Below are 18,110 nucleotides of genomic sequence, written 5' to 3'. Positions count from 1 at the left end.
AAGCCATTTTTCACTCAATCAGATTAGCAAAGATCCAAGTTCTATGTTATCTAGGGTTGCCAAGGGTGTAGAGAAACAAGCTCCATGTATGAACATTTGGAAGCTTTTTGCAGTTATTGATGATATTTTAAAATGTACATGCTCTTTGACCTGGCAGTATTACTTCTAGGAATTTTCCTTAAGGCTATTTTCATACAAGTGCACGAAGACCTGTACAAAGATGTTTTTATAGTATGTTTTTTGGTTTAAAAAAGGAAACATATGCTTAATCAAAAAGGGACTGGTTTAATAAATTATGATCTCTATTGACGGAACACTATGCAGAAGTATTATTTAAAAATATGAAGTAAAGCTTTTGGTTTTGATATGGAAAGAGTCAAGACACTGAGTGAAAAAATAAACTGTATATTGAAATGTATAGAATGATTCTGTTTATGGTTAAAATATGCACACCCATGTATATGCTTAAGTATGAACAAAATTTCCTGAACAATACTAAAAAAACTATTAACAGAGCCTCTGCCTACTGGAATTTGGGGACAGGGCATTTACTTTTAATTTTGTACCCTTTTGTAAGGTTTACATTTATTTAGCATAAGCACATTTTTATAAGTTTATAAAACTTAATTGAAAAACTACATATGAGGTTGTCCGTACAATAGGTGTTTCAGTCTAAAATTCCTCGAGATTACATAAATCAATTTCTGTGTCCGTTAATTAAGTATACAAGTATTCAAAAGTAATTTTATAGAACCCAAAGTCTTGAACCAACTGGCTTATTGAGGCTTGAGCCTTCTTTGCATTGGGCATTGCCACCTTTGGAAGCTGTAGCACTGAAGCCTAGCACTGTGGGATGCTGTTGGCTTTGAAAAAGAATTTCAAATATAAAGCACATGAAGAAATATCTATAAAGCATAGATTTGGGTCAACTGGTGAATGTTTTATTAGGGTTTTATGGGACTGATAAGTTACATCCCTGTTCCTCCATATTGAGAACCAACCGAGAGAGAGAGAGACAAGATTTAGACAAATAGAGGCCAAACCGTTAGCTTGATTGTAGATAAAAGCACAAGTGGAGCTTTTGGCTTTAGATCTATGCTCAAAAGGACCTAACGGCCTTCTCTCTCTGGGTTAAACAGACTAATCTACTCTGTCACAAACATGGTTGTACAATCACAGACTTTCTCCACTCAGAAGAGCTTATTATTTTTCATAAAAATGTTACGTATGTGACCATGTAGTAGGTTTAATGTATGTTATTTAGAATGAATTAATAAGTAAATGTTTAAAGATATCTCAGTTGCAATTTCTAGTATTAATCTATATAACTTACGTAAACAAAACTTCTTCTTCTCAGCAATTTTTAACAGTTTAAAATGAATCTTAGACCAACATGTTTGAGAACCTCTGTTCTAATGGAAACATGGGAAGCTAAGAACATTTTTTAGAGTTGTTTAATTCTTGTTTATTAAGTTTTCACTTTCCAGAACACTAAATTTTGTGCTAAGAAATGGCACGCGATACGATCTTGCTCTAAAGGAATTTACCATATTTCATGGACTCACATTGTTTTTCACATTTTAACATCTCTGAACTTGAGGTTCATCTTAAAATGGGTAGCGTCTTTCTATTTTTGTGGCCAAGTGGCAGTTGCCATGTAGTTGTCATAGTCTGCTTATATGGAAACTTGGGTAATTACTCTTGGGAGCATGGTGAACCTGGTAATTATTACTGATTGTTGCCTGAAAGCTTTTGTTGACGCCTGCTGGTAAGATCAAGAAAACACAGGTATCAGCATAGCAGAATGACTGTCCATAGCTTGGAAGAAAATCTTGGAGACAATAGTGGAGCACTTTTAAGAAGTATTAAAAGTGGATTTTAAATGTTCTTACCACAAAAAAATAAGTATGTGAGGCTATATATATGTTAATTAGACTGATTTTCTCATTCCACAATGTATGCATGTTTCAGGACGTCACATTGTATCCCGTAAATGTATACAATTGCTGTTTGTCAAGTATAAAGAAATGCTGTGTCATCATTGCATAGAACAATACTGTGTGGAAACACCTGGCCATTGATGACCAAATCAAAAAGGGATTCAGAAGAATTTGATACTTCTTGTGAAAGAGGAATACTATATTTAATTTATTTTGCTTATGTATATGCACTTTATATAAAGTATGCAAAAGAGTGATCTGTGATACAATCTGTGTATGAATATGTCTAAATATATCAGTAAGGATCAAATAAAAATTCTGTTTAAAAAAGCACTGTGTGGTGCTTCTTACAATCAGTAGAGTCTCTTATTTGATATGATTAAAATTTAACAAAAAGTTTGAGTCCTTCTCTAATGAGAACAAGTTCACATAATAAACGCCGTGGAAGTTGAGAGGTAGAAGACAGCTATGTGAAGTGAAGGCATTAGGGAAATCTTTGTGAAGGATGTGGAGCCTGAACTGGGCCTTGAAGGTAGATTTGAGAAATATAACATTCATTGATAACATTAGATGCATATATTTATGATTATCAGTATTTTAGAAAGAATATATAATAACTGTAGAAGGTTTATTTAGTTTTTCATTTTGTATGTATTTCTAAGCTTGGTCTTGGTTGCTGTCTTTTCTTTCCTGGACTCTTGATCTTCCTGCTACCACGCTTTCCTATTTTGGTATGTCTAGCGTGCAGCAGTCAAGTTATTCTTTCAAAATGCAAATATGATTGTTATTCCTCTCCTGATGGATTTCTCTCAACTAGAAAAAAAATCTGAAGTTCTCACCATGGCTGACAAAGTCCCTGGCTGCCTCTCATTGCCTTTTGCGCCACTTTCCCTTTTTCCAGCCTCATTTACCTTCGTGTGGTTCTTCATATGTGACAAGTACATTCCCTTCTCAGGCTCATACATTTGCTCTTCCCTCTGCCCAGGGTGAGCTTCCCCCAGATATGCTCAGGACTTGATCCTTCACTTCAGTCAGGTCTCTTCAAATAGCACCTTCTCCGAAGTGGCCCCTTCGCATCACCCCTTCTGAAGCACACCCTCCCTGTTCTCCCTCTCTCCTTATCCTGCTCCGTTTTTCTTCCCAGCACTTAACCTTCTATTACATATTTGTTTGCCTTTCATACCAGATGTCACCTCCTTGAGGAGAGCGACTTTCTCTTTTTGTTCATAATGTATCCCCAGGGCCTAGAATGGAGTCTGGCACATGGTAGCCTCTCAGTAAATACTTATTTAATGAATGGACTTAAATCAGTCAGAAAAAAATAATTTCTTGTCCAGTATTAATAAAATATTGCTCTTCTTTCTTGACGGAGAATAGGAAATGAACAATATGTCATCAGCAGCCGAATACTACAAAGAAGTTTTGAAACAAGACAATACTCATGTGGAAGCCATCGCATGCATTGGAAGCAACCACTTCTATTCTGATCAGCCAGAAATAGCTCTCCGGTTTTACAGGTACACTTCACATCCAATTCGTAGAACTACTTTCCTATGAAATATTGATAAAATAGTAACAAAGATGAAATGAAAGTATAGAGAAAATAAGATATAGGCTATGTCTTTATGAAACTAAAATTTCAACACCAAGATGTATTATGAGCATTAAAGTGACATCCAATAATTTGGAAACATGCAGATGTCTGGCATCTTGCAGAAACACGCTGGACAACTGACTGAGTTTTAAATCCCATTGTCATTGTATGCGTTAGCCATTTTGTCATCAACCAGTAACAGTTTAATAGTTACTTAAAACTTATAATCATCACTGCCTCCGTTAATACCAGTGAAGATAAAGACACTAAAATTGAAAGGTGAAAAGATTTGCAAAGAGCATTTGGCCCCATGTTCTGAACCTTGATGAGGACCTGAAATAGAATCACCTGTTTTGGGCAGCATTGTCAATTCTTGTCCAAATATTTTTTCAGTCTAAATAAATTATATTCACTGATTCTTCTTTAAGTATTTATTTCATTCTACATATGACTTCTGAAATTAATTTTTAAATTTTGATTTCTTCTTTAGCCCTTGGGTAATATACAAAGAGATGACTGGCAGCTGACAAGGGTTCTTTCCAAATATGTGTTGGAGGCATAAAATGTAATAATAAGAATGCTATTCTGTGCACCTGCAACTGACTCTACTCCCCAGCCCCCAAAGTGGGTCATAGGTTTCTCACAGCAGCTGGGCTGGATTTTCATTTGCTTATATGAACTCTCTTGTCCTTTGTCTCACGGGATTAATGATGCATAGAAGCAAATGGGGCTCTTGAGCTGCAGTGTGAAAGCTAAGTGGATAATGTGAGGATCCACTGATGGTTTTGTCTTCCTCAGTGGAAGCTTGTTGGAGTTCAGTAGACACAGCTGAAGCACAAAGTACAGAGAGCCAAAAACGGGTTCCAACTCAGCTGAAAATGTAGAGGTTAATGCTAAACACAGTCCTCAGACTGAGTTTTAGGAATTTACCCTATGGGCAGCAAAGCTTTATAAAGCTGAAGTGTGTGGGCTTTACTTTTTATGACTATTTCTTATTTTGGTTCTCTAACAAAGCATTTGGGGAGAAAACTTAGATCAGTTGTTTTTCTTTGTCTCTAGACACATTCCCTGTGACTAGTACCATTATAAAAGAGAGCTATTTGTATTTGCTTTAAACATTTTTTCATTTACTATAACACGTTGTATTTATAATCTTAAGGAGTATCAAAAATCACAAGATGAATTCATTTTTAACTATGTAAAAAAAAATATATATATATATATGTCTTAAAACTTACAAAGTTGGTCTGACACCAAAATTTGTGTTCTTTTTTGAAAAGGCGACTGCTGCAGATGGGCATTTATAACGGCCAGCTTTTTAACAATCTGGGGCTGTGTTGCTTCTATGCCCAGCAGTATGATATGACTCTGACCTCATTTGAACGTGCCCTTTCTTTGGCTGAAAATGAAGAAGAGGCAGCTGATGTCTGGTACAACTTGGGACATGTAGCTGTGGTATGTTGTCTTTCTGATATAATTTCTGTTATAGAAAGTTGGTTTGAGCCAGACACAGTGGCTCATGCCTGTATTTCCAGCATTTTGGGAGGCTGAAGCAGGAGGATTGCTTAAGCCCAGGAGTTCGAGACCACCCTGGGCAACAAGTGGGACTCTGTCTCTACAAAACATTAAAAAATTAGCTGGGTGTGGTAGTCACATCTGTAATCCCAGCTACTCTGAGGGCTGAGGCAGGAAGATCACTTGGGCCTAGAAGGTCAAGGCTGCAGTGAGCTATGATCGTAGCATTGCACTCCAGCCTGGGTGACAAAGTGTGAGACCCTGTCTCAAAACAAACAAAAAAATTAGTTTGAAGAAATATTCAGGAATTATCCTAAATCCAGATTGGTTGTAGTCTTATGGGGAAATTTAGAAGTTTCTAGGAGTCATTGTGGCTTATTTTATATTCTCGGGTTAAATCCACTTATATAGAATTCACGTTGACTTCTATAATTTTATGGCACTTGATGCTTTTTGTCTGGTAGCAGAAGAGATATCTATGAGGAAACAAGGGAGGAGGAAGTAAATGGACCCATGGGTGTGAACATGGACTTTCTTTTGTAGGGAATAGGAGATACCAATTTGGCCCATCAGTGCTTCAGGCTGGCTCTGGTCAACAACAACAACCACGCCGAGGCCTACAACAACCTGGCTGTGCTGGAGATGCGGAAGGGCCACGTTGAACAGGTCAGTGAACTGGCAGCAGCTCGCTGGGCAGTCTGCTTTCTTCAGAGAAAAGCCGTCATGTGTGGTAGCGTTACAGCGTATGTTATTTTAAAATGAGCTCTAGAATCTGACAGGCGTGGATTTGAATCCCAGCTCTGTTGTGTATTAGCTGTGTGACCTTGGGACAAGTTACTTAACCATTCTGAGTCCAAAATAGAATGTTTGATTTTATTAGGACAAATCTGCGCCTCCCCAGTCTTCCCCATCTTAGTGAACTGTTCTACCAGTCGCCATCCCCTGTCTACTACGTAACCACTCAAGCCAAAATCCTTGGAGCCACCCCTGAAACCTCTCTTTTTTTATTGCTTCCCCCTGCCACACCTGTGCCCACATCATATTCAGCAAGCCCTGTCATTCTGACCTCAGAGTCCCATCACATTCTGAGCCTGGCCACCTTTCTGCATTCCCACAACCCTTCTTCAGACTGCTGTTATGTCTTGCGTGGACTACTATGAGAGCCTCCTAGCTGGTGTTTTTGTTTCCACCTACATCAGCAAGTAAGTGCACTCTATGATACACTCTTCTCAGAACAGCCTGAGAGACTTTTTTTTTAAATGAAGACTGTTTAATACTACTTTGCTTAAAATCCTCTAGTGCCTTCTCCTTGAACTTGGAATAAAATCTGGACTTGAAACCATGTCTATGGCCTGAGGCCCCAGGTGACCTGGCCTCTGGCTCCCTCTCAGACCGCATCTTTTGCCACTACTTCTTTCCCACTGACTTGCAGACACGTCGCTACCTTGCTGCTCTGCAGACAGACAGTGCTCTGTCTTCCTTTAGGGCCTTTGGAGTGTTCTTCCTTAAGATCTTAAAATGACAAATTTCTTTCTTGTCATTCAGGTCTTAGATTAAATGCCACCTCCTTAGAAAGGTCATCTTCCCCATCAGTCTAAAAGAGCCCTTGGGTGCTATCACATCTCTTACTTTTTTCTTCACAGTATTTACCACTTTATCAGATATTTTCATATTTATGTATAGGATGTAGAATGTCAATTGCATGAAAAGAGCGACCATATCTGTCATGTAACTGTTATATTCCCAGCGTCAGAAACAGTACCTGCCACATGGTAGGTGCTCAGTCAATATTTGTGGAATGAATGGACGATACATAAAATAGAGTGTAATAGTAGTGACTTGAAGGGATTGTTTGTATTAGATCATGCACTTGGCATAGTAGAAGCATAGTATGGAGCACATGGTAGATGCTTAATAAATTGTATTATTATAATGATATACGTAAAACAAAAAGTTTAAAATACTAAATATGTTCATACAATATTAGTGGCAATCAAGGGCAAATATTATTCCATTCCCCACTTCGGAGATAAAGAAACGGAGGCTTGAGGAGGGTAACTTTGCCCAAGGTCACAGACATGGCAAACAGCATCGCCAGTACATTAGCCTGGTCTTCTAAGCACAATGATAAACTTTTAACAACAACAAGGAAAGAAAGGTCACTGGATGTTACTTTTATTGCATAAATTCTCCCAAAGTAAGGAAGATGGATTTGTAGTTTACAGGCTGTTCTAAAATGGATACTTGTTTGTTAGAAACTTTGCCTATATTTGTCAGGAACTTTGCCTATATTCATATGATGAAACAAGTGATTTTTGTGATTTTTCTCTGTTCCCATGTTGGTGATTTTCTTTTCCTCCTACTTATTGTAGTTTCTCTAGCATACAATTGATTTGAAATGTTTTGGTGAAAGATTTCATAATACAAACTTCATTTGATTAAAAATTATATCTGTCATTCTATATGAACTGATACCACTTTGTTTTCCATTTAAAAAGATATACACATTTGTCTTCAGGGTCATGGATAGAAGTTTTAGATGTAGCTACAAGTTGAGGGGTTGTTAGCAGCTTGTAATGTTGAATTTGTGGTCTTAATGAATGTATAAGCCTCTCATGCTAATCAGTGGTCTCTGCATTATATGATCCTATGATCGCAAAAAAAAAAAATGTGAATGTTATATTTTGAGTGTCTTAGAGAACGGAAAGCTTGTCATATTCAATTGCTGTCTCACTAACAAAACTGATCAGCACTATATTAAATAGTTGCTCTCTGTCATCCAGCACAGAATTTTGGGCTTTGAAATTTACAATGTTTTTTTGGTTGTTAGGTAATTAGAGCCTGCTTAGTCAATCAACAGCAGTAAAAACTAGATTAAGAAGAAAGTTGTAGTATTGAGAAGATTGTATTTCAAATTGTATGTCATATTGAAATATAAACTTTATGAGAACATTGGTTCCCAGATAACTTTAAATGTACTCTGAATTTTCAGTTCTCTTATTTTCTGTGTCTTGTGAAGCATTTATTATTAACATAATTTTGGCAAGGTATCAGTGGTTAATTGTATTTCACGAGGAATGTTGTCTGTATTTACCACAGGCTCATGTTATTAAGTCCTGTCATAGGTAAAGAATTATTTTACCAAAAAAAAAAAAAAATCACAAATATAGTGCTGATATATGTTCATACGTCTTTGGTTTTTCTTTTCTTTATTTTTACACACAGGCAAGGGCACTATTACAAACTGCATCATCTCTAGCACCCCATATGTATGAACCGCATTTTAATTTTGCAACAATCTCTGATAAGGTATTCTTTCTTTATTAATTTTTCATCTGATCTCTTCTTTTTTGTTTTCTTGGTTTTAAAAAATGTACAGATAAATAAGGAAATTCTAACCTCATCTTCCTGAAAGAAATGACTTTTTAAAACTCTTAATTACTATATATATTTATACATCTTTACTTCAAGGGACAGTTTTTAAAACTTTTAATTTATTGCTGAATATTGACTAAACTCCATTATAGATTATAGAATTATTTTATGTTTTGAAATACGGCATTTAGTCATTGAAGAAATTCTCATTTAATAACTCCTGGTATGGGAAGTATTTAGCTATTGGCTTTTACAGCAACAAATCCTGTGTATTATTAGTAGATCGTATTGCCACCAAGTTCCTGGTACCATTGCTGTAAAATTAGTGATATTCTAATGTGAAAGCTATCTTAGCTATGAAGAATATGGGGGAAATGAAACTGAATACTGTATTGCAAGTCAGTATCCAAAAGCTAAAGGGAACCACATGCCATTTTTAACAATAAGAAAACAAGCAAAAGACATCTAATAACTAGCTTGTACTTGGAAGGTGAGTCTGTTTTGAGAATAAGGAAATGGCTAAAAATATTTGTGATGTAAATTAGGGTCTTGATAGACCGTAAGATATTTATAAAGATGTTATTTTTCATAGCATAAATATGAAGTCATCTACATTGTCATTTCTGTATTGAAAATAAAATAAGCTGTCATTCATGAGTTGTAATTATTGAGCACCTGTAAGTACCAGCCACTGTTCTGGGTGCTTTACATACTTTCTCTAATTCTCCCAACTACCCCGCCTTCCTCACTCATGTTTTTCATGACCGATGTTCTGTTTATTGAGCCTTTGCTATATACCAGGCCCTGTTTTTGGCACAGAGGATGTAATGATGAGTAAAAGACAAAAACCTGTACCTCAAGCAGCTTAATTTCTAATGGAACCCAAGGCTTAAAGGGGATGAAAGACTTCTGCGTCCCATGGCAGTGGTAGATTTCAGATTCACACCCAGATCCCAATGATGTGCATGTGTTTCCCACTGCACTGTGCTACTGCTTAGTTAGTTAAAACCCCTAAGAGGGCTGGCTTACCTTCAGGAATAGCACCACATTTTAATAATACATAACTCAAATGAGATATCTTCTTTAAGCAAAAGGCTACACTTCCATAACAGAAAACAGTGTATTAAAAAGAAGTGTTATGATTTGAAAAAGGAAACTTAATTTCTGTTTCTATACATATATATTGTTACCAGAAATCTACCAGAATTTATCTAGATTTTTTGAGTATATACACCAAAAAGCCCTTCCTTTTTAGAACGTATCCATGAATCAAGATATACTCAGACTATAACTAATAATTTATTGTATATTCCAAAATAGCTAGAAGATTTGGAATATTCCCAACACAAAGAAATTATAAATGTTTGAGGTGACGAATACCCCAGTTACCCTGATTTGATCATTATACCTTGTATGCTTGTATCAAAATATTGCATGTACCTCGTAAATATAAGTTATTATGTATCAATGAAAAGGATACATTCAGACAGTATGTGTGTTTTTCTTTGGGAATTAATATCAAGTTCATTGAAAAGCAGAGACCTGCTTTATAAACTTTTAAAACCAGATATTTTCCCAACGTTATTGTGCCAGCACCACTTAAAACCTCTGAAAACATGTTATTATGCCTTAAATACAGGAGTTTTTGCTTAAATTTTCTGTCTAAAAGGTAACAACTCTAATAAAAATATGTTTTTGTTTGTGGTACCTTACAGATAGTTTTCTCTAAGTTTTCTGAGCTATCTAGAGCTGGCTGTTTCAGCATGCAAATGTCATTTTACATTTATAATACTATCATCAGTGACAGGAAAAGAAAACATAGGTTTCTAAATTCATTACCAGACAGCTGTAAATTATTTATATAATTGGTTATTTTATCTTTCTCACATACTTTTCAAGATTGAATTATAATCTAGAATTCTAAAATCAAAGTAGCACAATTAAGCAATTTGCCTTTAAGAATCCTTTGAGTTGTGACGTCGGTTGTGGGCTTGTTAAAAAAAAAAAAAGAACCCTTTGAATTTCTACAGCATGCAGATACTATGTCTTATTTTCTTTTTTGCTTCCTTACTCATTTTTTCTGATCTCATTCTATGGTCTTATTCTTGTATTTTTTGCAGATTGGAGATCTGCAGAGAAGCTATGTTGCTGCGCAGAAGTCTGAAGCAGCATTTCCAGACCATGTGGACACACAACATTTAATTAAACAATTAAGGCAGCATTTTGCTATGCTCTGATTGTTCCTGAGACCACATATGTTCTTATGAAGAGGCATTATGCAAGGGGAAAGAAGTACTATGTCTGTGTATGTATGTATATAGTGTAATACATATATTTTACAAGCTTGTCCTTGATATTAGTGAAGGTGATATATAAGGGTGACACAGAATGTATAATGCAAATTTCATAGTAATAGTAACTTTATAAAATAATATAAAATACAGGATTTAAACCTTTCTAAATAGATCATGAAACTTTCTCCCACATTATATAGTAGATGTTTGTTTATGATGTTTACAAAACATTTTGGTGAATTCCCTCAATGTTTTATAAATGTACATTTTTTAAGTCCTTAAGCTGACTATTAGCCATCATGTAGCTTAAGGAGTCTGAAATCTGCCATTAAAACTGCACCTTTAAGCCAGGTGTAGTAGCATGTGCCTATAGTCCCAGCTACTTGGGAGGCGGAGGTGGGAGGATTATAAATAGAGACTTTCCTTTAGACTTTAAAAATGTATTTAAAACTATTTTTATTAAATACTTTGTGATTTCCTATTAAGTTTTAAAATAAATCAGTGTGTATAACACCATTTCATTATTTTTTATGAGTTTTTATTTTAGTCATCTCAGGTGAAACAGGTTTTACAGAAGTCCAGTAATCTTAGAAATTGTCATTATTTTAATTGTATTTCAAATGATGTACCACCAATTCTGTTTTTTCCTAAAAAGTGATTTGTGGGATGTCACATTATTAATATAAGAATATCCAGAATAGAAATAGAGTCATAGGCCAGGAGTCCCACTTCTGGTCAGCCACAGCACGGAAGTCAGCGATATTCCAGTACCATGCATGGTATAGCAGTCCTAGAAAGGCTCTTGAACTTTTCTCTGCCTTATTTAGCGGAACTCTTATTAAAGTGTTCACATAAGGAAATGTGTTAATGGGACAGGACCACTCAAACTCATACTGTGGACTTTGGGATCTCCATGTTATTTTCCATTTTTTTTTAACTTGATGAAAACTTTGATAGATACTTATATTCTGTTCAGATTTGTATAAATTGTGTACTCAGCTGACCGAACAAAAAAATTGAATTCAAGGAATGATAGCTTGCTCAAGGCTAGAATTCATTACAGACAAGAAAGCAAGGCCCCACGTCACACAGCTAGTTGAGGGTACATCCATGGCTGCAGCCCAAGGTCTTGTTCCTGCACCTTAGACTTGAACCTTTCTTGGTTCTCTGTGATGTGTTAGTGCTTATTTAGCCCTTGAGAATTTCCTCGGGTACTATCACATTTCCTAATATTGTAGTCAATATTCAGATTCAAATGGTATAATGTGAATCATTTTCTTAATTTAAAATGAGAGCTAATAAGAATGGCTAAACATTTACTGAGGATGTTGAATATGCCCACTGTTCTAAGCACTTTATGGGAATGAATTCATTTCATTCCCACCGTAGTCCTATGCAGGCTGTTATTATTCCCATTTTACTTATGAGAATACTGAGGCATAGATAAAAGCTTATTGAACTAGTAGTAAGTGCCAAAGATTCAGGTTTAGGCAGCGTGGCCCCTTGAGTATGTGCTCTTAATCACTATGCCAAATCACCTCTCTGTGTTTCTGCTGTAAATAAATCTACTACTATTTAAAATGAACATTGTATGTGTCAGGAAAATTGAATAATAAGGGAATATTAACACAGCAAAAAATAAATGATTCAATTTTCCTAAGGTGATATGGAGGAATTTTGTCTTGAATTTCTGTGAATTCAGTGTGAGCACCAAGGCAAAGAATGACTCACAGTGGCTCAGGGCAGAATGATGACATAGCACCATGGATGACTGTATCAAAGCAACGTTCAGGATGTCTTTGTAACATTTCTTATGGACTGCATAACTTCTGGCTTCTGTGCCAGTGTTTCTGTAGAAAGAACAGAAAGAACGCTAATAATTGTTTTCCAGTTTTCCATTGTAGCTAAAGAGGTGTTCAATCCATAAATACAAATTGTTCAACCAAAATTCACATCATCGAGCTTACTTCTAACTGATGAAAGTGAGATCTGGCAAGAAGGCTTCCTGTGCTGAAACATTACTGAGGTTAGAAGTTCTTCCTTCTTTACAAATGTGTCATGGCTGAGCCAATCCCTGTAGCGATAACTCTTCCATTGCATTTCTGAGTGCTTTTTCCCAGGCTCAGTTTATCCATCAGAATACAATTTATGGCCTACAGATAAGAAAATTAATAAAGGTAACATGTCACTACATTATTATTATTATTAAGACAGAGACTTGCTCTGTCGCCCAGGCTGAAGTGCAGTGGCATGATCTTGGCTCACTGCAACCTCTGCCTCCCCGGTTCAAGCAATTTTCCTGCCTCAGCCTCCCAAGTAGCTGGGATTACAGGCATGCGCCACCATGCCCAACTAATTTTTGTATTTTTAGTAGAGATGGGGTTTCACCATGTTGCTCAGGCTGGTCTCGAACTCCTGGCCTCAAGTGGTCCACCGCTATGGACTCCCAAGGTGCTAGGATTACAGGTGTGAGCCACTGCACCCAGCGTCTCTGCATTTTAAAGTAGTTTCCACCACCAACTCTTTACTACAATGAGGGATTTCTGTCAGGGCCTTTCAGCTGGGATTGAGTTTAAGCATTCAGAAAACAAATATTTTAGGAAGACTGGAAGGACTAAACCTTGGAAAATAACCCAGAAATCAAGTGTAGGAAAAAAAGCCATCACCAAATAATTTTGTATTCTAGGAAATAGAGAAATTGGAATGTTTCATGTTTATGTTCCTTGCAGAGTTCCAAAATGGTCATCTAGGCTCAGATTTGAGGGGAAAAATTTTATTTAGCAATTTGAAAATAACTGCAGTTTCATCTCTCTCCATATAGATGGCATTCGTCCTATTTTTAGCTAAATAAAAACAACATTTTTGAGGGAGACTATCATTTCACTCATTTGATGTCAAAGCCAATCCTTGAAATGAAAGAGTAGACATGTTGTTATAATCCTTGGGAATTATATTTCTCACAATGTGATCTTTTTCTTTATCTGAATCTAATTCTGACTAATAAGGAAAAATGGATTGTTAAATGAAAACAATGGGAACTCTTGGTGAAAGCAACCATGTTATCTTAGAGAAGACGCTAGACCTAGACAGATTTTAGAAGAATTTTGTTTTCTTTTTAAATCAGAAAGAGAGACCCTCTTCCAATATTTGACACTCAAGTTTTTATGGACTCCAGCACCTTGCAACTGTCACTGCCCCCAAACCTCACCCTTCTTCTGATCTAATAGCTTCAATTTATTTCTCTCTGGTGGATTATCTCTTTTTAAAAAATCACATTTCCTTTAAGCCCGCTTCCCTTTTTAAAAACAGACAATATAACTGTTTATTAAAATAAAGGAAGAAAAATAAGCAAATAACCTGAAAAGGAAACTCACAAAAGAAATTAAAATGGTTGATAAACATATGTAACCAAAAAATCTTTGATAGCTGAAAATGAAATTAATGCAAGAAAAAGATATATTTTTAACCTCTTCAGAGAACAAAGATTTGAAATGTTTATTATATATGAGGTAAAGATGCAGTCAAAATTCGCTGATGGGCATATATATCATTACAATCTTGAGAGTAGTGTGGCAAATTTTATTAAATTCCGTCCATTTCTCTTGTGTTTTTTTTTTTTCTTCCACTTTTAAGTTCCAGGGTGTATGGGCAGGATATGCAGGTTTGTTATGTAGGTAAACGTGTGCCATGGTGGTTTGCTGCACGGGTCAACCCATCACCTAGATATTAAGCCCAGCATCCATTAGCTATTCTTCCTGATGCTCTCCCTACCTCTACCGTCCCCACAATAGGCCCCAGTGTGTGTTGTTCCCCACCCACCATGTGTCCATGCATTCTCATTGTTCAGCTCCCACTTAAAAGTGAGAACATGTGGAGTTTGGTTTTCTGTCCCTGCATTAGCTTACTGAGGATAATGGCTTCCAGCTCCATCCATGTCCCTGCAAAGGACATGACCTCTTTCCATTTTACGGCTGCAGAGTATTCCATGGTTTATACATACCACATTTTCTTTATCCAGTCTATCCTTGATAAAACCTGCCCCCTTTTCTAGTACCACCCTATCTTCTTTGTCACAGATCTTGAAAGGCTAGATGACTTTTGTTACCTAGTTCCTCATCTTTCATTCATTCCTCAACACTCTTTAATCTGAAGTCTACTTCCACCACTCTAGAAACTGCTTTCACTGAGGTCACCAGTAGCTCCCAATCCAGAGGTCACTTTTTTAACATAACTTTTTTTGAGATATTATTCATATACTATATGATTCCTCTTTTTAAAAAAAGTATACCCAATGGTTTTTAATATATTCACAGTTGAGCAATCATCACTACAATCAATTTTAAGACACTTTCAGGTTGGGTACAGTGTCTCATGCCTGTAATCCTAACACTTTGGGAGGCCAAGGCAGGAGAATTGCTTGAGCCCAGGAGTTTGAGACCAGTCTGGGCAACATAGTGAGATCCATCTGATATGGTTTGGCTGTGTCCCTACCCAAATCTCAAATTGTAGCTCCCATAATTCCTCTGTGTTGTGGGAGGGACCTGGGGGAGGTAATCAAATCATGGGGGTGGTTCTTTCCCATGCTGTTCTCGTGGTAGTGAATAAGTCTCATGAGATCGGATCGTTTTATAAAGAGGAGTTCCCCTGCACATGCTCTCTCTTGCCTGCCTCCATGTAAGACATGACTTTGCTCCTCATTCATCTTCCACTATGATTGTGAGGCCTCCCCAGCCATATGAAACTGTGAGTCAGTTAAACCTCTTAACTTTATAGATTATTCAGTCTCAGGTATGTCTTTGTTAGTAGTGTGAGAACAGGCTAATACAAAAAAGTAAAAAATTAGCCTGGCACAGTGGTGCATGCCTGTGGTCCCAGCTACTCAGGAGTGTGAAGTGAAAGGATCACTTGAGCTCAGGAGGTCAAGGCTACAATGCAGTGTTCACACCACTGCACTCCAGCATGGATTACAGAGCAAGATCCCGTCTCAGAAAAAAATTTTTTCTCATCATCCCCAAAAGGAATCTCATACCCATTAATAGTCACTTCCCATAGCCCCACAACCCCATTCCTATCCCTGACTGTAGCCCTGGGCAACCACTAATCTACTTTGCTTCTCTGTAAATATACTGTGTTAGTCCATTCTCACACTGCTATGAAGAAATACCCAAGACTTAGCAATTTGTAAAGAAAAGAGGTTTAATTGACTTCAGCATGGCTGGGGAGGCCTCAGGAAAGTTACAATTATGATGGAAGGCACCTCTTCACAGGGTGTCAGGAGAGTGAATAAGTGCCAAGCAAAGGGGAAAGCCCCTTATAAAACCATCAGATCTCATGAGAACTCACTATCACGAGAACAGCATGAGGGAAACTGCCCCCAGGATTCAATCATTTCCACCTGGTCCTGCCCTTAACACATAGGGATTATTGCAGTTCAAGGTGAGATTTGAGTAGAGACACAGCCAAATCATATCATTCTGCCCTGGCCCCTCCCAAATCTCATGTCCTCACATTTCAAAACATAATCATGATCTTCCAAGAGTCCCCCAAAGTCTTACCTTATTCCAGCAGGAACCTAAAAATCCAAGTCCAAAGTCTTATCTGAGACAAAGCAAGTCTCTTCCACCTATGGAAATCAAAACCAAGTTAGTTACTTCCTAGATACAATGGAGGTACAGGCATTGGGTAAATACACCCATTGCAAGTGAGAGAAATTGGTCAAAAGAAAGGGGCTACAGTCCCCGTGTAAGTCCAAAATCCAATGAGGCAGGAATTAAACCTTAAAGATCCTAAATAATCTTTTTTGACTCCATGTTTCACATTCAGGTCATGCTGATGCAAGAGATGGGCTCTCAAGGCCTTGGGCAGCTCCACCCCTGTGGCTTTGCAGGATACAGCCCCACTCCCAGCCACTTTCATGGGCTGGCATTGAGTGTCTGTGGCTTTTCCAGGCACATGATGCAAACTGGTGGATCTACCATTCTAGGGTCTGGAGCATGGTGGCCCTCTTCTCACAGCTCCTCTAAGCAATGCCCCAGTGGGAACTCTTTGTGTGGGCTACAACCCCACATTTCTTCCACACTGCCCTAGCAGAGGTTCTCTATGAGGGCTCCTCATAGAGCGAGGGTCGTGATCAACTCAGTATACCACTGGAGGCTATATGAGTAAACAGCAAACTGTTCTCATGAAAGCAGGTTGTTAGCAAACTGACAAACTGCATCTGCCACCCAGAAGGAATCCTGAGGGCAATCATGCCCCAAGCACAGTGTTGCTTGTGATTAGGCACATCTGAAGCCTGTTAACAATAATGTGAACCTGTGATCAATCAAGCAGCTGACCAATCATTACCTCCTCCTCCCTGCTCTTTCTACCCAATAAATATGAAGGGCTGTAGAAGCTCGGGGCGGCTGCCCTTGCTCACTCGAAGCAGGGAGCTCTCTTCTTCTTCCCTTGGCGCCTTCCTTTAAAACAGTTTCTTTTGTTTTAAGTTTTCATTTCTGTGTTCATCCGCCTTCGTTCAGCCTTGTAATGACAGTCTCAAGTAGGAACAGTAATAACTGTTGTAATGACCGTCTCAAGTAGTAACAGTAGTAACTGTCATAGTGGGGGTCTCAAGTAGTAACTGTTACAAGTCTGCCACACTCTTCCATGCATCCTCTGAAATCTAGGTGGAGAAACCTCAATTTTTGTCTTCTGCACACCTGCAAGACCAACACCATGTGGAAGCTGCCTTGAACCCTCTGAAGCAATGGCCTAAGCTGTATCTTGGCCTCTTTTAGCCATGGCTGGAGCAGCTGAGACACATGGCACCAAGTCTGGAGCTGCACACAGCAGAGGGGCCAGGGACCCAGTCCATGAAACCATTTTTCCCTCCTAGGCCTCCAGGTCTGTGACGGGAGGGGCTGCCTCGAAGGTCTCTGACATGCCCTGGAGACATTTTCCCCATTGTCTTGGTGATTAATATTTGGTTCCTTGTTACTTATACAAATTCCTGCAGCAGGTTTGAATTTCTCCTCAGAATATGGGTTTTGTTTTCTATCACATTGTCAGGCTGCAAATTTTCCAAACTTTTATGCTCTGCCTCCTCTTGAACGCTTTGCTGCTTAGAAATTTCTTCCACTAGAGACCCTAAATCATCTCTCTCAAGTTCAAATTTCCACAGATCTCTAGGGCAGGGGTAAAATGCTGCCAGACTCTTTGCTAAAGCATAGAAAGAGTGACCGTTGCTCCAGTTCCCAACAATTTCTTCATTTCCATCTGAGACCACTTTAGCCTGGACTTCATTGTCCATATCATTATCAGCATTTTGGTCAAAGTCATTCAACAAGTCACTAGGAAGTTCCAAACTTTCCCACGTTTTTCTATCTTCTTCTGAGCCTTCCAAACTGTTCCAAC

General features: G+C 37.7%; 1 protein-coding gene across 4 annotated transcripts in view; it reads left to right on the top strand.

The window, feature by feature from the left end:
• The window catches only part of TTC8 (tetratricopeptide repeat domain 8), a 54,442-nt gene extending 43,208 nt beyond the window's left edge, over positions 1 to 11,234 (top strand). For all 4 annotated transcript variants that reach the window (XM_050799085.1, XM_050799087.1, XM_050799086.1 and 1 more), the window contains 5 exons: positions 3,318 to 3,457; positions 4,815 to 4,989; positions 5,593 to 5,715; positions 8,275 to 8,358; positions 10,545 to 11,234. In XM_050799085.1, coding sequence (XP_050655042.1) covers positions 3,318 to 3,457; positions 4,815 to 4,989; positions 5,593 to 5,715; positions 8,275 to 8,358; positions 10,545 to 10,661 — 639 coding nt within the window. In that variant the 3' untranslated portion in view covers positions 10,662 to 11,234. The remainder of the gene's footprint in view (positions 1 to 3,317; positions 3,458 to 4,814; positions 4,990 to 5,592; positions 5,716 to 8,274; positions 8,359 to 10,544) is intronic.
• The last annotated feature ends 6,876 nt before the right edge of the window (positions 11,235 to 18,110 follow it).

Source organism: Macaca thibetana, chromosome 7, assembly GCF_024542745.1.
Source record: "Macaca thibetana thibetana isolate TM-01 chromosome 7, ASM2454274v1, whole genome shotgun sequence".
Classification (NCBI taxonomy): Eukaryota; Metazoa; Chordata; class Mammalia; order Primates; family Cercopithecidae; genus Macaca; species Macaca thibetana.
The sequence above is the reverse complement of the archived record's forward strand: the minus strand, read 5'-3'. Positions and strand labels throughout refer to the sequence as shown.